The 19,716-nt window shown below is 41.3% G+C and overlaps 1 protein-coding gene across 1 annotated transcript in view; it reads left to right on the plus strand.

The window, feature by feature from the left end:
• The window catches only part of LOC307255344 (guanine nucleotide exchange factor VAV3-like), a gene marked incomplete at both ends in the record, with an annotated part of 82,753 nt that overhangs the window by 62,701 nt on the left and 336 nt on the right, over window positions 1-19,716 (plus strand). Inside the window, 4 exons of the mRNA XM_080034025.1 lie at window positions 1,941-2,028; window positions 2,419-2,548; window positions 14,290-14,343; window positions 19,189-19,337. Coding sequence (XP_079890151.1) covers window positions 1,941-2,028; window positions 2,419-2,548; window positions 14,290-14,343; window positions 19,189-19,337 — 421 coding nt within the window. The remainder of the gene's footprint in view (window positions 1-1,940; window positions 2,029-2,418; window positions 2,549-14,289; window positions 14,344-19,188; window positions 19,338-19,716) is intronic.

A 19,716-nucleotide genomic window follows, 5' to 3' on the forward strand; every position in this document is an offset into this window, starting at 1 on the left:
AAAAAAAAAAAAAAAAAGGCTATCGAGTCCTCCCGACCTGGCATGACAGCTCCAACAGATTATAACGATTGAGGGTGCACTCTGAAATGGTGTTTGGATGTTAAGTCTATTTAGCCGGTGACACACCATTCCAGCCCATTTGGTTCTGGTGGACTCCTACCGTCCCTCATTCAGAGCTTTGATGTGCGGGGCCGGTTTCTGAACACTCCAATCCTAATTGCCTGTCTCGCTGCTTAAGATTGTTATCAGGATGGCCGTTTGAGATAATGGAGCTTTATCCAGAGAGCCGCTGCTAATCAGCTGGAACTGTCTAATGTCAAACACTACCAGTCGCCCGTGTGTGTGTGTGTGTATGTGTGTGTGTGTTTGAGTGTTGGATGATGCTTGTGTGTTTGTCTGTATGTACGGGCAGCCTTGGGAAAGCCTCGGCCGTCACCACACCGGGCTCATCTGCCTCCATGTGTTATGCCCAACTCGACACACATCAATAATGCATTACTCACCATATATTCATAATGTATCTGTGAATTTGAAATATGACCATATTTTCCTCATCCGTGTTACACTGCTTTGGGAGATTTACAGTGTGAATCTACCTCCAGCATAATATGCACATCACCATATGGCAGACATGCAGTATGCATTACTAGCAAGCAGCGCTAGCAATTGGCTCGACAGCACAGCCCCACTCGTGCCTACACGTATGCTTGCAGTGTGTATGTATGTGTATGTATTTTCAAGGTTGGCCTGGGTTGCTTTCACCAAAACTCAGCTGGAGCTATGATTCTCGTATGAAATTTTATTTATTGGATGACTATTGGAAACAATTTACTCAGTGCGCAGTTTGTTTTAAAGTCAGTTGTGATACATTTTCTTTCTTGGTTTAAGTGAGCACAATAAAGTGCGTCTTTGTGTTTTTTAAAAATAGAAAGAAGGGGTATAACAGAAAGGGGGGGGGGGCAAATCAGCATAATACACAGCAATAATTATTTAAAACATTTAAAACATTTTTTATTACACACCTAAAAAAAACTTTAAAAAAAATGTTGTACGGTGCCAAAAGCCTGATTGATAGACCCGCGTTTTTCTACTATTAGCGATTGGCTGATTTACTACAACTAACTACACAGAAAAGATAGATATTGACTCAGCTAAGGTATGTAAGGGATTGTGCTAATATTATTTTCTTCGTACTCCACATTGTGTCCCAGTTCCATATGATGCCCCTATTGTAACATGGTTTAAACATACTGTATGTTCACCAGCGCTTGACTTGTATCCGAGCCCTGCTGCTGTGTATGCTGGCTCACTGACAAGGCTTACTCATACACTTTAATGGAGCAAAACTCTCGTTAATGCTGCTAATTACAGTTTTGCTTTCCCTGCAATTATTCATAATGTTTGCTGGGAAATAGGTCTGTTACAAATGCTACTCACAGCTCCAGATCCCAGAAAATATTTTGCTCGGTTGTGGTCAGCGGTTGCGACGTTTGCAGGATTTCCTGTTAATACAAAATGATTCGGTAGATTAGCAGGTATTTCATACTATATAATTACCATGGAAGTGGATCTATCTCATAGAGTCTATGAGATATATCTAGTCATTACAAGGTAGGGCAAAAGTTGTTTGTCCACACTACTCTCATCTTGGTTAAAGAAATCATGACAAATGATAATTTTAAGTAGTAGATTTTTATTTAATATTTAAACTTTTTCCTTTAAACTGCATACTTGATTTAACTGTTGAATAGGTTGTAACCATAGAACAATACGATACAATACATTATCGGTACAAAACGTACATATTGTATAGGTGCAGAACGTGTTTCACTAAGTCACTAAGTTACAAGCCCAAAATGTTGAACACCACTGCTTAACTGGATTGCTGAGGAAGCATGCATACGTTGATAAGCCACCAATGTCTCATTTCTCCTCCACAGGTTCAACGAGAAAGTCAAGCACATTAAGATTCTGACCAAGGATGGCTGCTTTTACATTGCTGAGAGCCGGCTGTTCAAGACTGTGCTGGTAAAAAACTGGTTTAAACTTTGTGCCCCATGAACTACTCTAGCATTAATGAGTATAAGCAGTTGGACATTACAACTACTTTTGCAGATAAACCCCTGCATGAAGTTGGAAGTCTTACTCTTGTGTCATGAAATGATAAAAAAACATTCCTTCATTTTTATTTCTTTATTTTTTTTAACTTTTGCTACATTTGTGTACACACTCACAAAGCCGGTACTTACACTTGACATGGACAGATAGAAAGATATGTTGTGTTTGTCAAAAACATAAAAGCAGCTCTTCCCTGTCCAGCCTGTCCATATGTCTTTGATTTTGCATTCATACCATCTACAGTAGATTATCAACCCCTGGCTTGTCAATGCATTGCTAAGTGTGTTTTGTTTTACACAGGACTTGGTGGAATATTACAAGCAGCACTCTCTGAAGGAGGGTTTCAGCAGTCTTGACACCACTCTGCAGGTCCCCTATAGGGAACTTTCCAATGGAAACATGCCCAAGGCCATTACCAAGGCTGGCAGTGGTGAGTCTGCTTCACAAAAACATCCAGGTTCTCTTGCTAGAGAATATCTGTCTGACAGGTAAAAAAAATAAGTCCAGATCAGAATCTTAGAATCTCAGAATCCAGTTATAGTTGAAAGTAATTTGATGCAGTTGTTATGACCCGTCTGGAGTACCGGGGAGAATTGGGTTTTTGCCACAAGAGTACAATATAGATGAAATGGATAAAGTTGAGTCGGTTTTCCCTGAGAAGGAATATATAAAACCTAGACCTACTTGTAGAGCAGAAAGAGCTCACAGGCAGAAACAGTTTGCTCAAATCAGTATCTCACTTGCTATCTTGTTATGTATTTCCCTGCGTCTATTATACTGGTTTCCCTCACCTCAAAGAAGTGCAGAAAAAAAAGTCCCAGTTTACGCTACAAAATCATGATGACAGAGTGTTTGCTTGAGTTATTAGACACTCAAGTCAAAAGTGTTTCCTGATAGCCTAACGAAGGCAGCTACATATACCTTTGACGTGTCAGACTTCCTAGAAATATTTAGCACAGCATAATGAGCTAACGTGCCTCCCTGCTGAGACAGTTATACGTGCTTTATGCTCTTTCATCATAATCATAATTAAATCAAATACTACATTTTCAGCACAAACTTGATTTCATTCCATGTTATACTGCGCTTTGGTTCAATATTGTAAGTCAAACTAATAAAACTGTCAATTAATTTTTGATGAATAGCTTTACATTTATTACATGACACACTGCATTGATTGTAATCTACCGTGCCTCTATTTATTCAAGCTAAACAATATAATGAATCAAAAAATGCTGAAAATCACACCATTAAAAAGATACATCTGTCTTTTTGTACATTCAATTTATAAAAACTGTGTACGCTGCAGTGTGTTTTCTGCAGTTGTTTTGAATGATTTTATTGAATCACACAATCTTTATCAGGAGATTGAATTTACCCCAAACTTCTGTCAACTAAATAGGTAAAGAGACAGGTGTGTTAAACAGTACGGACCAGAGCCGGCCCAAGCCTTCAGGGGGCCCTAAGCGAAATATGATTAGGGGGCCCCTCTCCAATGTTAGCGCTGCTGAAACTATAGATCTTTGTTAAATATCATTCACACACCCAGTGTTTTCCGCTAGTGCCTCCACTGTGCGGCTGTGCGAAAATATTAGACAGCCGAGATTCAGACCCTCTTAGGGGGGTCCGGGGGTATACCCCCCCGGGAGATTTTTGTAACCTTTTTTTTTTTTTTTTTCAATATTTTTATTGAAAATATGGCACAGTGCATACATAGAAATGTCAACTTGACAGCGAGTCAAAACAAATGCCATATTTCTGACTTTTCTTTTTTTTTAACAAACATTACAGGAAGGGATAATCAAGCTGTAATAATCATCATAATAAAAATAATAATAATAGTAATAATATTTAAAATACAATAACATGTAAATAATACAAAAATACACAAATAATACAAATAAAACAATTAGCACACCAAAATAAAATAAAATACAAAAATAAAATAAAAGGGGGGGGGGGGGTGGGGTGGGGCCTATCAGTCAAGAGACATAGAAGAAAGCGAGTTGAAAAACGTTAAGAAGGATTGCCACTTGTTGTAGAACTTGTCTGTGTTACCTCGCAGTGAATATTTAATCTTCTCTAACTTGAGGAAAGACATGACATCACTGAGCCATCGAGAGCTGGAGGGAGCTTTAGTTGACTTCCAGTTAAGGAGAAGCTGCCGTCTCGCCAGTAAAGAGGTGAAGGCTAAAATGTCTAAGTGCTTGGAAGTATAACGCTTGTAATCAACAGGTATCCCAAATATAGCAATATGGGGAGACACAGTTATTGTCCTCAAAAGTATTTTTGACATTGTATCAAAGTAGTTCTGCCAGAAGCGAGATAGTAGAGGGCAAGAATAAAACATATGGGTTAAATTACAGGATGAAGAATGACATCTGTCGCAGCTATCGATGACACTGGGATAAATTTGTGACAGTCGAGCTTTGGAAAAATGGACTCTAAATATCACTTTGAACTGTATGAGTGTCAAACGAGCGCAAGTTGAGCTTTTGTGAATTTTGTCAAGAGCTAACTCCCAGTAGCTATCCTCTAAGTTCAGCCCCAGTTCCTGCTCCCAGACCGTCTTGACCTTAGTGGATGGTAAGTTATCATAGGACAGGAGTTTGTTATACGTTTTAGAAATAAGAGATTTTTGAAAGGGGCTGGAACAGATAAACTCTTCCCACAACTGAACCGTAGGTAAGGAGGGGAAGGTTGGAAATAGCGATTTGACACAGTGTCTGATTTGAAAATAGCGAAATAAATGAGAGGGAGGGAGCTGATATACACAAGACAGGTCTGTAAAGCTACGGAAAATACCGTCTCTATACAGGTCTTTAAAAAATATCAGGCCTTTAACGTGCCATACAGAAAAGGTGGAGTCTATGAGTGCGGGTTTGAATAGGTGATTCTTTAGTAAGGGAGCTGAAGTTGAAGCCGAAGTAAATTTAAACTGTCTCCTGAATTGGTACCAGATCTTGAGTGTGGAACTCACTACTTGGTTGTTTGTGAAGCCAGAGGGGCTGGTTGGGATAGAGGAGGTAAGTAGGGCCAATAGAGAAGACAAAAAACAAGACTGAGCCTCCAACTTACACCATGGTGGATCACTTGAATTAAACCAAAATGTAATTTTGTGGATGTGTGCCGCCCAGTAATACAGTTGAAAATTAGGGAGAGATAAACCACCATTAAATTTACATCTCTCCAATAATGATTTACGGACTCTGGGAACCTTTCCACACCATAAGAAGCCTGAAATAATTTGATCAATGGTTTTAAAAAAACTTTTAGGCAAAAATAGGGGGAGACATTGAAACAAAAACAGAAATTTTGGCAGAATGTTCATTTTCACTGTATTAATTCTTCCAATCAAAGATAAGGGTAAACTTCTCCATCTTTGAAGGTCAGATTTGATTTTGGACAGAAGGGGGGAAAAGTTGGAAGAAAAAAGTAACTTTAATGTTCTTGTTACATTGATCCCTAGATACTTGAAGCCAGATGGGCTAAACTTAAAAGGAATATTAGCCTGATTAAGTTGTAGTGCAGAAGCATTAATAGGATAGCATTCAGACTTAGAAATATTCACTTTATACCCTGAAAATGAACCAAATGTCTTTAGGAAGGATAAGATGGCTGGTATAGAACGAACTGGGTCCGAGACATACAGTAATAGGTCATCAGCATAAAGAGAAAGCTTAAATACCATGTCCGACCTTGATACACCGGTGAAAATGGGAGAGGACCTGAGATAGATAGACAGGGGTTCTATTGCTAGGGCAAATAATAAAGGGGACAAGGGACATCCCTGCCGAGTGCCACGAGACAGAGTAAAAAAGCTGGATTGAATGCCATTTGTAGTGACACTGGCTTGTGGAGCTGTATAAAGCAGGCGTATCCACGAATTGAATATAGTACACATACCAAATTTGTTCAACACAGCCAGCAAGTAGTCCCATTCGACCCGGTCGAAAGCTTTTTCGGCATCAACAGAAATAACTAGTTCAGGAACTGTTGTGGTGCTTTTAGAATAAATAATATTTAAGAGGGTGCGTACATTATAGAACAGCTGGCGTCCTTTTATGAATCCAGTTTGTTCCTCTGAGACAATAGTGGGGAGAATGTTTTCCAAACGACGGGCCAGAGCCTTAGCAAGGATCTTAGCATCCACATTTATTAACGAGAGGGGTCTATATGAGCTGCAGAGCTTAGGGTCTTTGTCTTTCTTTAGAAGCAGACTTATTGAGGCTTGCCTCAAAGTGGGAGGCAGAGAGCCATTCTGTAGGGATTCAATGTAAACAGAATGCAACAGGGGGGCCAGTTTAAGCTGAAATTGTTTTAAAAATTCAACTGGGTATCCGTCCGGGCCAGGAGCTTTATTATTTTGCATGGTTTTCATAGCGCAAGTGATTTCCTCTACGGTGAGTGGTGAGTCCAGTTGTTTGGCAACGTCTGGATTTATTACAGGGAAATTTAGACTGTCTAAGAAAGAATTAGTTTCGGTGGGGTCAGATGATGACTCCGACTTATATAGGGAGGAATAGAAAGATGAAAAAACCGAGTTAATGGAAGTAGGGTCAGTATGTAAATTGCCAGACGAATCTTTTATCTGAGCGATTACACGTGAGGCTCCCTGGCGGCGTAGCTGGTGAGCCAGGAGTCGACCTGCCTTATCCCCATGTTCATAATATGTAGAGCGTGAGCGCAAAAGCAAACGCTCCGCATCAGTGGTTGTGATGAGATCAAATTCAGTCTGTAATTCTACACGACGTTTGAGCAAATTAGGACAGGGGCCGGCAACAAGTTGATGGTCTAAATTGCCAATGTTAGTGGAGAGTTCTTGAAGTTTATTTTTACGGGTTTTGTTCAAATGTGCAGAATAGGAAATAATTTGGCCCCGCAAGACCGCTTTTAGTGATTCCCACAGCAATGACGAAGAGATAGGTTCCAACTCGTTCTGATTGGTCGCCATAAAATCATCAATTGTGGTCGCAATTAACTTGTTGAATTTTTGGTCTGACAAAAGTAAGGTATTGAACCTCCATAAACCAGAATACTTAGGTTGAGGGGAAAGCTGAATATCCAGAGAGAGAGGGGCATGGTCAGAAATAACAATAGGATGATATTCAGCAGCTTTCACTTTAGAAATCAGTTTGGCATCAATAAAATAATAATCTATTCGAGAAAAGGACTGATGCATTGGTGAAAAAAAGGAGTATTCTTTTAAATGGGGGTTAAGGAATCTCCAAGGATCAATGCAACCATTTTTTGACATAAAGTCAGAAATTGCCTTTGACATTGACGATGGGGTCAGGGAGCGGGGACTAGAGCGGTCAAGTTTGGGGTCAATTACACAGTTCATGTCGCCACCAAATATAAGCAGGGTGTTGTTCAATAAAGGGAGGCGCTCAAATAACTTATTCATAAAGTGTGGGTCATCAAAATTGGGGGCATATATATTTACCAATAAAATGGGAACATGAGACAGTGTACCTGAGATGATTAAATATCTGCCATTCGTATCAGAAATAATTTTGGAAGCTGAAAATTGAATTTTATTACTAATTAATATGGCAACCCCTCTGGCTTTAGAGTTGAAATTTGAATGATATACCTCAGAAACCCAGGGGCATTTTAGTCTGACCTGGTCCTTAGTACGCATATGAGTCTCCTGTAGAAACACTAAATCAGGTTTTAGACGTTTCAAATGAGCAAATACTCTCGACCTCTTAATGGGGCTCCCCATACCTTTAATATTCCAGCTCACAAACCTTACTGAGGAGCCGAAGTGAGGGATTCCCGAATTACTAGTATTAGCAGTCATTAGTTAAGATAAAGAAAAACAATGAGCATGGAGCCCCACATCCACCCAAAAAAAAAGGGGGGGAAAAAAAAAGGGAAAAAAAAAAAAAAAAAGGCATGACAAAAGAAAAGTAAACACAAGGTGGACATAACAGCCAAAATAGCAAACACAGTACGCCCGCCCCCCCTTCCTCCCTCCCTCCCTCCTCCCCCCCTCCCTCCCTCCCACCCCAAAGCACTTACAACGACCCCATCCTCAAACGATGGAGAACCCAGTGCTGACTCACAGAGAGTCGAATCAGTAAGAAACATACTTACAGCTTTGAACTAACAGGAGCAGAATAGCTTGGGCTCCTGCAAACTTGTCGGTGATGAACAATAGGGCACATATAAACAGGTCCACTTAAACGTTAAATTGGTGTGAAGATAAAATAATTAGCGAGTGTCCATTAAGAGGTAGACTGCAACATCAACATTACTCTTTTGACAGTCCTCTTACTTGCTCAATGTTGAGATGAACGCCTTGGCCTTTTCTGGCGATGTGAATTCCCTCTCGGCACCGTTGTGCGTAATACGGAGGCGCGCCGGGTAGAACAGTCCAAAACGAATCCCTGGTATCTCGCGGAGCTGGCGGCGGGCGTCGTTAAAAGCGGCTCGAGCTCGGGCCGTTTTCGCTGTGTGGTCAGGGAAGACAGAGATAACCATATCACCAATCTTGATCCGCTGTTCGGCTCTGGCGCGCCTCAGGATGTCGACACAGTCCGTGTGATAATGCAGACGAGCGATAATAGGGCGAGGGCGATCTCCGGGTCCTGGTTTCGGTTGAAGGGTGCGGTGAGAGCGGTCGAGGAGGGGCTCTTTGTCAAGTTTAAATGCCTCCTTGAGCAGAGTAGAGACGGCCGTTGTAGTGGAAGAGTTGGCCGAACCCTCAGGAATACCCAGGATCCTTATATTATTGCGCCGTGATCTAGCCTCAAGATCCTCACATTTATTGTCCAACCTTGCGAGTTCGGCCGCCATATTGTCCACTTTAGCCTGAAGTTCGGCAACGTCGTCGGTGCAAGTGGAGAGGGAAGTTTCCATTTCGCCTACGGTGCACTTTAGAGTGTTTACCTCGGACTGGATGTTGGTTATAGTTTGAGATAACTCCGACTTTACTGCCTGCAGCTCCGTCTTGATAGAAGATAAATTCTCGCCCAGAGCTGTATGAAGCTCAGTCTTGAAAATAGCAGCCATCTCGCTGCGTAGGGAGCGGAGCAGCTCGTCCTTAAAACCGGAGCTAGCAATATCTGCCGGGGGGCTAGCGCCTCTGTCCGGGCGTGCATGGCCACTGTGTGGCGGGGATGCCGTATTCGCGGCAGGCCTTTGTGGTTGTGGAGGTAAATTGCTCCCGGGTTTCGGTTTAGGAGGCATTTTGGAAGGCAAAAAGTCGAAAGTAATGTGTTGGGAAATAAATTCACACCAAAAGAAAGAGTAAAAATGTGCCAAAATTAAATAATTAAGCGAATGTTGCAGGAGCTTCCAAAGTCACGTCTTACTCCATTGATCGCTAAGCCGGAAGTCCTTTTTTAACCTTTTTAAAGTGAAATGCATGAATCTAGTGCACTTTGAGAGGAAAATTAAGAGGCTAAATCTGAGGAATCTTGTGTGAACAAATAATTTGGAGACACTGGGTCAGATGAATTAGAAGCTATTGAAGAAGGACACATGGATTTTCCATAAAAATATTAATATAAAATAAAATATTATGGGTTGGGCTTGGAGCTCTTTTTCTTTTACGGGACATATTTTTCTGTAATATAGTGAATGCATTTAAATGCAGTGTGAGGAACGAAGCAGAAGAACTCTGTTATCCAGCTACTGTATCTTTTTTTCCACAGACAAGGCTGACATAGGCTATAGACTATACACAGTGCATGGGCAACTGAGGGCAGCCCCATTTCCAATTGTTTTTAAATAAACTCAATACACACTGTGCATGGATGTGAACGTGACATGATTAGATCATTTCGGATTTCCTCCGAGATGAACTAATTACATTTTTAGGCAAATTATCTTTTTCATAATTATCTAGACCAAAACATTTTATTCCTTTTTTTGTATGATAACTCACATTTGCATAGTATGATGTTAATATCAAACACACAAACTAAAAAAAAAAAAAAAAAAAAAAAAATTTTTTTTTTTTTTAGGGGGCCCCCCAGGCAGTCGGGGGCCCTAAGCGGCCGCTTAGTTCGCTTATGCCTCGGGCCGGCTCTGGTACGGACCCTCTGTGGGATTATTTGTCTTATTTGATAGACGTTATGTGGCAGAGCCCGTCCATATAGGTCAAGCCGACATATCTTATATGAAAATACAATAAAGCAGCATCATTGATGTCATTCTGTTGACATTAACACACATGATTAAAGGCATTCTAGTGCTTCAGCTCAACAAGTCCAGTCACTGCGTCATTACCGGTGCACAGAGACAGAAGCTGATTCAGTCTGTGGAAGCATGTTAAGGCGAAAGGGAAAAGAGTCTGGAGTAAGAAGACCCGCTCCCCCCCCCTAGAAACAGGGGAAGAGAGGGAGAGAGACGACATAGGAAAGATGACCGATAATTTGTGAGGTAGGGAGAGTGTTTGGATAAGACAAGAGAAAGGAGGAAGAACCCATTTAGGACATGGTCTTCGGTAGCGTTTTTATAACTAACTTTTATTCGTACTCCACATTGTGTCCCAGTTCCATATGATGCCCCTATTGTAACAGGGTTTAAACATACTGTATGTTCACCAGCGCTTGACTTGTATCCGAGCCCTGCTGCTGTGTATGCTGGCTCACTGACAAGGCTTACTCATACACTTTAATGGAGCAAAACTCTTGTTAATGCTGCTAATTACAGTTTTGCTTTTCAAATAATCAAGAGTTAAATGAGAATATTGACAATAAAGCTCTTGTCTGTATTCCAAATATCATTAACTCAATTATCTAATCCGTACCGAAACAAACGTGTGAAAAAGACAATTTGTGGTTTCATGGGGTGTCCTGTTCAGAAGAGTTTAAGCTTCATATTAAGCAAGCGGTATCAATGAATATTTAGCAAGAAAGCCTATAAGTTTGTTTCCCAAAATTAAATATTCCTAGGAACTCTTCCTTTTAAATATGCAGTACATTCTTGCCCAGCTGAGATCCAACACAAGCCAGACCATCTCCATATGCGAGCTATCCAATCATATTCTGCATTTGCACCTTGGATTCATATGTGCTTTTCCTTATACCCCCTGATGTGGTCGCCTAGCTAGCACAGATGGCAAGTTAATACCAGGTGTAAATGAGGTAGAGGAGAGAGACACACGGGGGAACAAAGGGAAAGGTGTGGGAAGAGAGAAGTTAGAGAGGAGAGCAGGAGACAAAGGGGCGAGTGAGACAGTTGAGTGAGAGAAATAGAAAGGAGTGTTGGCAGCTCAACCGGGGCTTGGCAGAGAGAGAGAGAGAGAGAGAGAGAGAGAGAGAGAGAGAGAGAGAGAGAGGTCCCAGTTAGGGCCCTCGACGCCCCAGGCAAAGCACCAGGAAGCCTGCTACTCCAAACGTCACACTCTGCGAGCTCCTCGGCTCTGAGATGGCTTCACAATTTTCCTGACAGGACATGACATTTCACTTGGGCTGGCAGCGGTAGAAAAGTGTCTGACAGCCGCCCGCTGACACACTCCTGAGGGACCTACCCCTGGTGGTGCAACCGAGGGGACTCTATATACATACAGTATATTCGCTTGTTCCCACAAAACTGGGGGAAAGTTTTTTTTTTGCAAATATGATCCGATTGTAGAACAGCCGGAGACAGCAGCTGGAGGTAACTGTCTTAACATAAAGAGAGGTGTGTATGCAAACAGTCATAGTTGTGTGTGTGCAAGCAGCAGAAATATGCTGGAACAAAGTCAAAGTTAGCCCCTTTGTGTGTTGTGTTTTCAGGTGTGAATTTCCGCTACATCCCTGTCCCTCTGCCTACTTTGGCAGCGTCTGTCTCCAAGCACGGAGAGGGCTTCAAAACGGCTCCGCATGACAGAAGTGTGTTTGTGCATATAGCTGCCATTCAGCACGAGTCTTCCTTCTGCGAGGAAAGCCTTGACAGACCCGCCTCAGTGCATTCTGCGAGGGATTATTATTGCCTTATGTTGTCGCCCACCCCCATAGACAGACGTGTAGTGTGCGCACACAGTGTTCCAACGTCTGGTAAACAGCCTCCGTGGAAAGACAAACTTCAAGTGAAAAAAAAACAAACTCACACTTTAAATGGTGAATCTCAAAAACAGACATCTCGGAGCAAAGAAAAGAACAGAATGCAAGGCTGAGCAAACAATCACATGAGGCAGAACTGCTGAAAAGCTATCGAAATTCAGGAAAAATTTGTTTGGAGAAAACCCCGCCAGAGTCTTTAAATTAAGCCAGACATAGTGTGATTTGTTGTGTCTTTATGTGTGTGTGGTGGCAGGAAAACCATTTCAAATATGTTTTATTGTCTGTCAGGCGAATATTTTCCAAAGTTAAGAATCAGTGTAATAAAGCCACAATCATTTTTTCTTAAATGAATGATTTTTAGTGTATATTCAAAATCTCTGTTGAATGAGAATTTCTTCAAATGTTAGTCCTCGTTTAGGGTCGCATTTACAGTGCTTGTACTTTAAAGGAGCATTGTGTAAAGGGAATTGGTCATTTTTCAGAACAGACTGTTAAACAGTATGTTTTAATCACTTTGAAAAGAATATATATTTTTATTGCCTTAGAATGAGTTTTTATCGCCAAGTTAACGCCATCGCCACAGAACGGATAAACTTAACGACCTTATGCGTTATTTTATATAGTGGGTTTCCACTGGAAATGCACCTGTTGGAAGACCAAGAAGAAGTACCAGAATAAATAACTAAATACATCTTCACCTCATGACTTGATGTTGTAGAAATACTTTAAGCAGTGGTGGATGACGCCATCTCTAGTAACTAGCTTTAGTCCTTGAAGGCCACCGTAGCTTCTGTAAACTCTCAGAACCAGAGGGGTAGACACGGAGCGTTGCAATCTAGAACTTTCACCACTATATTATACCAAAATACAGCTTTATTTCACACTGAATTTATACTCTACATACTCATACAGTCTGTTTGTATATGCTGTATTTAATTCCAGCAGGTATGTGTATAGTTGTTTTTGTGTGTGTTTGTGCACTCTGGTCAAATAAACAGCTGACACGTATTGGCCTGCATTTACTTATCCCTGTGGGGGAGAGGGAAAAGGCATGGAACCATGTTGCGTTGATGACAGGAGGTGGTTCTCTCAGTGTGAGGGTCCGCTGGCTCGGATGGTTTTCATATATGGGAGCAGAAGTAGTTTGCTCTGTTTAGAGGCTCCCCAAGCCACCGCCTTGTCAAGGCACCATGCTGTGCCCAGACGTAAACTGGGCCCCATGCGGCTGCTTTGCCTCACCTGGTCTGAAGCTCAAAAGGTTATATTACTGATGTATTATTATCATGCAGTATGACCTATGGAAAAGGTTGTAGAAAGCTACACTACATGGCCAAATATACAGTATGTAGACAGCTGAACACCTGATCTTTACACCCCATATGTACAGTACCTTCTTCTGGGAATGCTGTCAACAAGATTTTGAAATCTGGCCTAAGGGACTTGCTCCCTTTCAGCCATAAGAGCGTTACTACTGTTGCCGGGCAATAAGCGGGCGTTCAGACCAATTACACCTGTGCGTTAACAACAGAAATGGTTCGGCATTTGCAGGGGGAATGTTGCTGCTGCGGGTACTGCAGGGAGAATTTAAAAAATACATTCCAGGGAGTAGGAATGCTTATCAGAAAAATAAAAGGCTAGACGGAGGTTTGTAATTGCAAATTATCATCGCAAACAGCAAAAATGTACAACTGGCGAAAGAAGTACCGGTATTCTGATATTTTACTGAAGTGAAAGTACCAATACTAATAGTGTAATATAGTCTGTATTGTAACAACTTTTTTAGACTATAATTTCATGTTGCAGGTGGTAAAGGTGTAGCCAATTTCAATGACTTTATACACTGCAATACTTGTGAATGTCCACCCAGGGACACCCATCTTCTACTGGTCAATGCTACCTATAAGACATGTGACAGTCGGAATGATCAATTGTCTCAAGCTTCTACTATTTTGCCCTCCTCTCGCACTCTTTATCTTCTACTGTCCTTGGTTTTTGCTTGTTCTTTGACTTTGACAACTTTCTCTCTCTCTCTCTCTCTCTCACACACACACTCTCTCTCTCTCACACTCTCTTTCTATTTCTGTCAAACTGCTGTTTTCTTTTCTCATGTTCTCCCTATTTGCTCCCACTACGGCCTGAACCCCCCATCACTCACTCCGTCTCTCTGTAGTACCCACTGGCGGCGGCAGCTTTGTTCCTCCTTCCTCTTCGCCTTTCTGGTCAGGTACAGGTACAGCTTTTCTATTCTCTTCCTTCCTGCATGCCAACATTTCCAGATAGCCAGAGAAAATATTTAGTTTGTCTCATGTTAAATAACATAACGTGATGTTGCACGGACCACAATACGAGTAGCCATGTGGAATTATTGTAAAATGCTGCTATGCTCTCATCTCAGATCTTTGTGAGAGAATGACTGTGGAATTGTCAACAAACCAGTTGGAAAGTGCTGCAAACTCACCATTGCTGGCATTTATATTTGTTTGTGTGGTTACACTTGTTAATGAACCACAAAAAGTATGTTGAAAACAATAAAAATGGCGAATAGGCTAAATATCTTTCTCTTTAGGTATGAATAACTAGAAAACTAGAAGTGGCATTATCATCTTTTTATAATGATAAATGCTCCCTAGATGGAGTAGCGGGAGGTTTACTCATCTGGGTACATGGGTACTCTCGCATGTACACTATGTGTGGGCTGGAGCGTCTGTGTTGGCATGATGAGCCTGTGTGTGTGTGTGTGTGTGTGTGTGTGTGTGTGTGTGTGTGTGTGTGTGTGTGTGTGTGTGTGTGTGTGTGTGTGTGTGTGTGTGTGTGTGTGTGTGTGTGTGTGTGTGTGTGTGTGTGTGTGTGTGTGTGTGTGTGTGTATGCATGAGCTATAAATGTATTCCTTTCATCCAGCATATGTTCCCAGACATGTCACCTGTATTTCCACAGATAAGGTAAACAAACGTATGCACACCGTGTTGGCACGAGATATGAGCCCTGACCTGCATGTGTAGCAATCACCTTGTATAACCTGTTGTCCCGATGCAAAGAGTGTGCTGTGTTGAACATTAACTTTTAATAAGATCAAGGCACGGCCGTGATAACCCATGACACGTCTTCTCTCCTATGTGTTTGGCAATGCCAAGCTGGGCAGCCGTATATATTTCCCCCTCTCAAGCCAGTGAGCGTGATTTATTCTGTGTCTCTGTACTTAGCATGACTCAGGCCCAGGAGTCAAGGCTGTCCGCTGCCATATAATCCTTACAAGAGGCCAATAGCCATTTTATTACCTGTGAGAAAGTAAAAACTTAAAAAGGTCAAAGAGATATAATGATTTTATATCACTGTATATGAAAGTTAGATAAACCGAGTTCAGATGAGCTGAGTTTGCCCTTCAATCGTCCTTGTTGCCTTATAAATAGGGTTGGGTATCGGTTGGGTTTTTTCTGATACCGGTTACTACCCGGTACTTTTGAAACGGTTCCGGTGCTTAACCGGTACTTTTACCGGTACTTTAAAGCCTCAAATTGCACACACTTTGTCAAAAAATAATGCCCTTTTATATCCAGTGCCAAATTTAACACAATTAACTTTAACAATATAATTACGAGTAACTTACAGATAAACTATTTTAAAATGTAAATAAAATAAAATTCACACAATTTACATACTATCTAATACAACAATACTGTTTCAAACAATATAATAATGGAGATTAATGTGGAGACTACCAGGTAATCTAATCTCCATTTTAAAACTTTAGCTAAAAGTAATCATTTTGATAAGAAAGAGTCCTTATGACCTGAACAATACAACACCTTAAAAATTAAAATAGATACACATATAAAACACCCATATGAAATTAAATGCAGTATTGGATTTACAGTAAGGGAATAAGTACACCCAATGAGAACCACAGACTGAAAACAGTCAAGGAAGAGCGTTAGCCTTTTGGAATATTAACAGTGCTCATTTGCATTTAACTTGAAACAAAATTCAACTGACATAAAAAATACAAAGAAGTCTTCTGTAAAGATAAGACCACAACTATTAACTTTGTCAAATTAACCATTTTTGTGCAGAAAAAATGTCATGTTTGCCTTTTCAGGATGGATACGAGATCTTTAAAGTACATGCTGTTATAATGTGCAGCGCTGTTTATTATTAATATAACGGCCCGTCATCAGACACATGTAGCCTACCGGATGGTTTTATAAATCGATCGCTCCATAACGTTATCCAAGTCAGAGCTTTTTGTATGGGCAGAGATCATTATTTTAAGTGTGTCTTTATGAAGTGTCTTGTTAAACGTTTCCATATCACCGGGCCGCCGTGTTCCGCTGTGTGTTTTTTGGGTTTGTCTCCACCGCCGTGCGTAAAGGCAGCACTAGAACAGCTGACGGGAGGAAGCGTGCAGGCGGCCGCTGCCTCATCGTCAGCCTACACGTGCCTAATACATGCGTGACAATACTGCTAGATCGCGTGTCATTTGCAAAAAGAAATGCATTGCATTGACGTTCAACAATAGTCTGACATAAAGACCGATCAGTCTGTGAAACTGCGAACGTGAGCGAGTGTTGAGCACTCGTGCGCGCGCTCCTCGAGACGGTCGGGCTCGTTCTCGTCACTCACAGCCCGGTGAGAAATGCTCCTTGCGGTGTTCACAGAACAGCATCCGCGAGCGGACATGCTTCATCGATCATGACATAAAGAGCGATCAGTCTGTCAAAATACAAACGTGACTACAGCAGGGGGCGGCACCCATGGACATATAAAGAAAGGCGGCACCCATGGACGGCGGCACCGAAATGAGGCACCGAAACTTTCATTCTTATTCGGTCTGGTTACTACCGCTTACGTCGGCACCGGTGCCATACTGGTACCGGGTTTCGGTGCCCAACCCTACTTATAAAGCTGGGTGGTGCTGGTACTTAAAAGTTGGTTCTGTAATTTGACAATGTCAAAGATCCAAACTGTTGTTTGTAATTGGGTGTGAGGGTGGGATATGGGCGGGGTATGTTCGGGGGAAAAAAAGGGGAAAAAAATTATAATCCATTGTACTGCAGTTGCTTTGCTACTTTGTGATTTAATAAAAAAACCTTTGAAAAAAAAAAAAAAAAAAAAAAGATCCAAACTGAAGGTCCAGAACCTGCATTGTGATTGGAGTGGACCTTGGGTTGACTTTTTTCTCTTGTCAAAAATGTGTAAGAATTTGAGGGTTAAAGCTGGGGTAGGGGAAGGTGGGGTGATTTGTGCAACTTTTTACTCAAAGTGATTTTAAAGTGAGGCCTTGACAGTTATGTCTCCAACTCAAATATGTACATATATTTCAGGATGTTGTGCATCCCTGGCAATAAAAACTTTGGATCTGGAATAAACTGTTTAAGAAATATAGCTTTCGGAAAAAAAGTTGTCTTGTCGCACAAATCACCCCACGTAGTGGGGTGATTTGTGCGTCATTGTGTCACAATGACAAAGTCACCATCATCATCTTTCTGGCCATCTGAACTCTCATCAGTGGTGTCGTTAAGTGGAATTGAGATGTCACTCTCTCCTGAGCTACTGTAGACTATCACTTTCTTTTGGTGACCAGCGTATACAGCCATGCCACTGGCACAACTCTCAGAAATGTACTTTGCACTAGTTGCTCCGTGCTTGTGGAACCAACTGCCACCTGACAAATGTGATTCCCCCTACATTTCTGCCTTTAAATCAAGGCTCAAAACCCATATGTACACCCTGGTGTTTCCTCCCCATTAACCTCTGCACTACTTACTTACCTCTGCACTACTATCTGTGTTTATGTGGATGTATGGGCTTTACGTCTTTTATTTTGGTTATTGTTATTTTACCTTCATTGTTTACCTACTGAATGCACTATGTACAGCACTTTGGACAGTGCAAACTGTCATAAATGTGCTTTTATAAATACATTTTACTTACTTACTTACTTATAACTCACCCAGGCCCTTGCGCACAAATCACCCCATCCCCAGAATTTTGGATAATAGGCATGATGCAGCAATTTAGGGTTGACATTGTGCTAACTATATAGACTCAAAGTGTAGCATACCAAAGCACTAAAACATGTGTCAAATGTTTTCAAACGTGTCTATAATTGTTCAGACACAATAATCAAAAAACCTTGATCATGGAAATTTTACTTTGAAAGGCAAAACACAGTTTTTTGAGCTTAAATGTGCTTATATCTTATTCCTTGTGTCTCCCTTCTTTACAGGATGAGTCAAATGGATGGCTCTTCTTAAATATGTGGTCACATTTCCAATTTCTTCCACGGTTTTCTAGAAACAAGGGGTTTTGCAACTTCCAAAATGCACAAATCACCCCACCTTCCCCTATATGATTTCTGATTGGTCAAAGTTAACATGAGCTGACACTTTGACCAATCAGAGCGCGGCTCTGATTCTCTGTTCTTATTGGCTGTTGGGACTGTCCATTCACTTTGGCACAACTTTGTTGGTGTAGAGCGTGTCAGGGAGGGACCAAAGAGAACAAGTGGAGCGGTTTAGGTATTTGGATTCAAATCTCTATCCCAACTGCCATTTTCTCCCCAAATCCTCCACCCCAGCTTTAAGTCAAAAGTTATTCACCAAACACCCTTTGCTCTTACAAGTGGCCTAAGAGTGGAGAGGAAAAGTTTTAGAAAAACTCAGATTTTCGAAAATCTCAAGAGTATTGAAGTGGCTTCAGGCGGCTGACAGGTTAGAAGTTCTCCTAACACTGACTGGCAGGCTGCTGTAGATTAGATTGTGCAGAATGAGAATGAGCATTTTCAACTTCGAAGTTAAGTAGATTAAAAGATAGTAAGTTTGCACTTACCCAGAGGGAACTCTTGTAAAACATTATTTTGTATTAGTCGTCTGATCAAATTGTTGTATGGAGAGCGACTCTTTTTGTGTGTGTGTGTGAGTGCGATGGGTCTCAGTGGAGCAATGACAGTGGAGAGCCTTAATGACCATGGATAATAGTTCCCGTCCGTTGTTTCTCTAAATCACTCTGAATTTTTGTAAAAAGTTTGGCGGTGATGGCTCCCAATAGTAAGAGAACATCTTTGTGTCTCAGTGTTTTCTCCCAGAGTGGTGGGCATTGCAGTGGCGCGTTACGACTTCTGCTCCAGAGACACACGGGAGATCTCGCTGCTGCAGGGCGACATCGTCAAGATCTACACCAAGATGTCCAACGGCTGGTGGAAGGGAGAGGTCGACGGCAGGGTAAGTCTGCTGTCTACGCATTATTCCTGGAACAAATTTGATTCTATCTTCACCCTTAGTAATTTTGTGTCATCCGTGTTATCTTTTCACAACGCTCCTATTTATTAATATATAGTAGTATCCCACTTCTAATTGGCTGGACAGTTCCTTGAATTTCATGCATTGACATTGTTGCAAACAGCTAATTAGAACCAATATCAAAAAATTATAGAGTAAAGAATAATTTGGTGCACTTACCAAATTAACCACTGCAGTGGTTGTTATGTATTGACCCAAATAGTCAAACAGATACATCTGTATTCAAAATGTATTCAAGGGGTAAAATAAAATGGTTGGAAATGTTTTCTTTTGTTTTGTCTGTACTTGTCAGGTGGGCTGG

Source organism: Ammodytes marinus (assembly GCF_949987685.1).
Source record: "Ammodytes marinus genome assembly, chromosome: 9".
Lineage (NCBI taxonomy): Eukaryota > Metazoa > Chordata > Actinopteri > Uranoscopiformes > Ammodytidae > Ammodytes > Ammodytes marinus.